This window comes from Electrophorus electricus, chromosome 24 (assembly GCF_013358815.1).
Source record: "Electrophorus electricus isolate fEleEle1 chromosome 24, fEleEle1.pri, whole genome shotgun sequence".
Classification (NCBI taxonomy): domain Eukaryota; kingdom Metazoa; phylum Chordata; class Actinopteri; order Gymnotiformes; family Gymnotidae; genus Electrophorus; species Electrophorus electricus.
Window position 1 is genome coordinate 1390001 of NC_049558.1, and position 5207 is coordinate 1395207.

General features: G+C 43.0%; 1 protein-coding gene across 1 annotated transcript in view; it reads left to right on the forward strand.

The window, feature by feature from the left end:
* The window catches only part of LOC113591159 (hormonally up-regulated neu tumor-associated kinase homolog), a 9503-nt gene extending 7171 nt beyond the window's left edge, over positions 1–2332 (forward strand). Inside the window, exons 6-9 of the mRNA XM_035522571.1 lie at positions 1–5; positions 424–601; positions 1068–1296; positions 1423–2332. The exon at positions 1–5 is cut by the window's left edge and continues 131 nt beyond it. Of these exons, the coding sequence (XP_035378464.1) occupies positions 1–5; positions 424–601; positions 1068–1296; positions 1423–2189 (1179 nt within the window). The 3' untranslated portion in view covers positions 2190–2332. The remainder of the gene's footprint in view (positions 6–423; positions 602–1067; positions 1297–1422) is intronic.
* The last annotated feature ends 2875 nt before the right edge of the window (positions 2333–5207 follow it).

Sequence of the window (5207 nt, forward strand, 5' to 3'; positions counted from 1 at the left end):
AGCAGGTAGAGCACCTCAGACCCACAGCCACACAGCCCCTACACACCAGAGTTTCACTCAGACTCTCATGTGTCTAGCACTTTGCCATTTTGGTAAGACTATTAAACATGTTACATTCAGTGTATTCTGTGCATGTTGAAAGGATATTGAAAGGGTAAATTTACCATACTTATAATTTGTAAATAAATAAATAACCATAGGCATTTGATATTTTTATTACTTGCAATATATTTTCTCCTCTAGATTACTCAAGACTACTTCCTTCTAAATGTTCTATTACTAATAAGAAGTTCTAAAATAAGAGTTAAATAGAAATATTCAGGTTCTTGTTCTGAATTGCTGAGTGATTTTAGACACTGTGTACCTAAAGGTCCTAACCATAAGTGTACCTAAAGGACATCTTCAGTGTGTGTGTTTGCTTAGACTGCATCCTGAAGAGCTCAACTCCTGTGTATTAGAGCACATGGCTGAGTCTCTGGGCTACAGCATCTCAGATATCATTCACACAGTCATCATTAACAAGCCTTCAGCTATCTTAGCTACCTACCAACTACTACTGAAAACAGTGACCCGGCGAACAAAAGGAGCCAAGATCGCGAAGGTAACACACACACACACACACACACACACACACACACACACACACACACACACACACACACACAGAGGAATGTGAATAAAATAGGGCTTGCTCTGATGGATGTGGAAAACAGCTGCAGGTAATCTATTAACAGGTGTTTCCCTACACGCAGGTCACTTCCTGCTGAGGTCACCTGATTTAGGTATCATTAGTTGCTAAGCACTTCCAGCAATCTTGGTAAAACTCAACTGGAAAAAAAGACTAATATCTGGCACCGATGTTAATTTGTCTTTTATTCACTTACTTACTGCAAGGCCTGAGATTATTTTTGGCAGCTACATCACAAATACTCTTGTGAAATGTTCATGCACTACCGCACCCATTTTGGCTTCACACCAGCACTGTGTATCTCCACACACTTATCTCCAAGCTTCATAAACAGTTACTTATGGATATGCATAAATCCTCTCTTTGTAAACCCCCTCAGAGTGAAACTACGAATGACAGGAGCCAGAGACAGTCCAGTAAGACCCAGAGAAGCCAATCACGGGACAGAGATTCCCTGACTGGTAGGAGAAGGCTAGAGGATACCGATACCATCAGACATAAGCAGCCGAGTTCAGAGCAGAGAGCAGTTTCACCATCCACTCTGCCTGTCTTCACAAATGATGACATCGCAATCACCATGGAGACAAAAGAAGCACTGTTTCCAGAAGGTTGCCTTGCTAATATTTAATTGCATAAATCTCTTGATTGTTGTACTTCCAAATGAATAAATCCTGCATAAAAGAGAATCTTTAATTACTCATACTATTAAACATTTGTGATTGTTTGGATTTCAGTCTCTATGTTTGGTGAGAGGGCGCTGGCCCCACCCACCAAATGCTCCTGCAGAGACGGAAGTGCCTCAAAGCTCTGTGGCTCCTCCCCCTGTGATGCTCCAATACCTGTGGAAAACAAAAAAGAGCTCCAGCCCACCAGACCTTCATCCAAAACACGCAACTTGATCCACTCACACTTTGAGGACCATATAGGGGAGGAGTCTGCGCAATGCCATGACAACAAACCAGAGAAGCTGCAGAAATTCTATGCAGACAAAGGTGTGTCACCTAGAACGCACCTTGAGTGCAGAGCTGGGCACCAATTCAAGGACCTCCTATCAGCCATTGAAGAAAAGTCACACACAAGCCGCCACCTAAGCGCCATGGAAACCACAGCGCAAACCTCTCCGTTACCACACTTATGTCACGGAACTCTCGGAAATATCTCGCCACGGAAAGTGACGTGGGTGGGGCTTAAGCATCACAGTGGGGCAGACGCAGGGTCCTCCCCCTTCTTGGTGAATGGTTCTAAACCACCGGTGTTTTCATCTCCGAGGCAGCAGGCTTTGCTTATCGAGAGTCTCAGATACGCAAAGGAAAAGAGGATAGCCGAGGCAGCACAAGACAGGGCCGCCGGTATCCCAGGCGACCCAGCAAAACGGAACCTGGTGCAGCTCAGGACCTCCACGCAGCGCAGAGACACGAAGCTCAACCTGCCCATGCTTCCCACCACAGTCCATCACAAGCCTGACAAGAAAACGGAGATGCGCAGGATGGACTTTGCCTGAGAGACATATGGGACAGAGGGAGACATTGAGAGGGGCTTCACTGAAACGGGAGTCCATCCCAACTCCAGTGACCGGAATTTGTTTGGAGCTTGTTTGTAAATGTGTGTGTTGGTGGACTTTGGGGCTTCCGAGTGAAATATTCTTTTGGCCACACGCTCCACACTTTACCATTTTCTCCACTCACGCTCGATTGAGCTGAGTTGTCGTCATGTTTCGGTTCCACTTCAGTAGTACTTAGTAGATAACTCAGTCCATGCAAAAAAAGGAGTGCAACTCAAAATGCAACTCAAAGCTAGAGTCTCTGGTTTGCCTGCAGTCCCTCTGAGCACTAGACCAACACTGTGAATTAGCTTCCATTAAATTTCTTTGCGTCAAATGTATGACCTGCAATGAAAAGCTCCAGACGTACATATCATGAAAGGCAAACACGTCCCCTGGGGTGTCAGGGAGGTTAGTGTGGGCTTAAAGACTGCAAAAACAAACTCCCTGTGGAAGCAAACAGACCAGAATGAAGAGACCCCACTGGGACTACTTATGATGGGACACAGATAATAAAAACTCATGAGTGACAGCTCCTGAACCTGCCCCCTTTCTGTCCTCTGATCATTTATTGGTTAAGAGAATTTGACACTGCTTGAGCGCTGCTCTGTGCTCAGGGTCTGGGTGATGCCCGTCACGGTTCTAAGCTGTATCACGCTGCTGTTTATGAATGAGCACAGTTGAACAGCCTCAAACAGTTGTGCCAGTCAGTGCCAAAGGACTACGGTCCAACTATCGTTCCACACAGCTGCAGCATAAACACCATTTTGCGGTTGGTGTGTGTGTGTTCACGGTGAACACACATATCTGGCCTCCCGAGTCTCCATAAACAGTACTGTTCTATTCCTCCTGGGATAAGCACTCATGACTAAAACATGAGATATTTTCTTTGGCATTTTTCATAATAATTCTTTTGTTTGTATTGATATATTTATATGCAAAACAAAGTGCAGAACATTGTACAGCGTGACACTCAGAGAAACCACAGTTATGTTTCACTTTCCATTAACTCAGATCTGTAATGGTAATGATCTTGAATTATATCAATATGACAAACTCTGCCAATAAGGCACATTATTTATAGTTTTCTAAAATCATTCTCTTTATAGTTTTTTGGAATTTTCTATATTTCTGTTTATGATTAAAATATTCAACATCACTGAAGCTATATTAATCTCCTTTACACATTAGGAAAGAACAGAGTTCATGTTGGTTTCAGTGTGTGTGTGTGTGTGTGTGTGTGTGTGTGTGTGTGTGTGTGTGTGTGTGTGTGTGTGTGTGTGTACGTGTGTGTGTGTGAGTGTGTGTGTGTGTGTGTATTATGTGAGTGTGTGTGTAAGTGTGTGTGTGTGTGCGTGTATTATGTGAGTGTGTGTGTATTTTGTGAGTGTGTGTGTAAGTGTGTGTGTGTGTGTGTGTGTGCGTGTATTATGTGAGTGTGTGTGTAAGTGTGTAAGTGTGTGTGTAAGTGTGTGTGTGTGTGTGTGTGTGTGTGTGTGTGTGTGAGTAATGGTGTTCAGCTCATAGCACTCCATTGTGAATAATACAGGGGTAAAGAAATCTTCCCCCTCTTTTCAGCCTATGAGGAGCTGATGAATAATTGAAAGTGTGTAGTGCCATCAGATACTGAGCATGAGCTGGCACATGTATGAGAGAATGAGTATGTGTGTGTGTGTGTGTGTGTGTGTGTGTGTGTGTGTGTGTGTGTGTGTGTGTGTGTGTGTGTGTGTGTGTAACAGTGGGGACAGGTAAAGCCAGACATACTGATGTATGTTGATGTTTTGTAGCTCAGAGCAGGACTTGTGTGATCAAGCTCTAAAACATATCATCCTGTTTCACTAACCACTGATTGACTGAATTGCTCAGCTGGGATGATGAAACTGGATACAAGTGTGTGAATGTGATCCAGAACTCAGCAGATGTGACATGTGATGTCATCAAACTACAAGTGATTACATTTTTCACATTAAAAAGTAAATAAGTAGCCTCGTGAATATTGTTAAGATGAGCTGAAGTTGAATTTTATATGGTTCCTTTCACTTTTAATTCTGTAATTTTCCAACGGAAACACTTCAGCAAAATCTTCTGAAACAGTCTACAAATCATAACACTTCTTAACAGATCTCAGTTTATGTAAAAACCAAGCACGATGACTAATAGCAGGCGTTTGCTAGCTGACCTCGCAAGACCTAAAGTTGGTCTACACATGATAATAATAGAATTCAAGAACATGTGCTAAGATTATCTTCCCCTGCGTTGCCCCGTGGTGAATAGCGACTCTGGCGCGGTAGGCTAGCTCGTTGTGTGAACGCTGAACAGTTAACCTACCTGCAGTCACTGCCATAGTGCCAGCCATTACCACTAAGGTAGCACATTCAGCTCTGTGTTTAATGAAACACACAAGAAGTATGAAAGAAACATCTGAGAGATAAGTAACATTACAGCAGCATACAGATATTTGAAAATATGAGATATGAAGGGGTGTCGTTTATTCCAGAGTTGTGCGAACTGTGGGGTGTCACTACATACAGTCATCCAATAGGTTAATAGGCACAGTGATTAGCGAGACAGACAGACAGACAGACAGACAGACAGACAGACAGACAGACAGATAGATAGATAGACAGACAGATAGATAGATAGATAGATAGATAGATAGATAGATAGATAGATAGATAGATAGATAGATAGATAGATAGATAGATAGATAGATAGATAGATAGATAGATATTTTTGCTAAATATTTGTCCATAATTTCAAGGACACGGTGGCTGTTTCTGTGAACTGTACGAAATGCTCAGTCCTGTTTAGTTATGACTAATTAATGTTCAGGAAAGAGTGAAAGCAGTAGAGGATGAAGGAAAGCTCAGCGTTCCCAGGACCAATACTCTGAGCCTCCGCTCTGCATCCTCTCTGGAGTGTGAATACACTTCCCGATGGCCGCCTGTTAGCTCTGTTCTTCTGGGTTCTCCTGAGAGA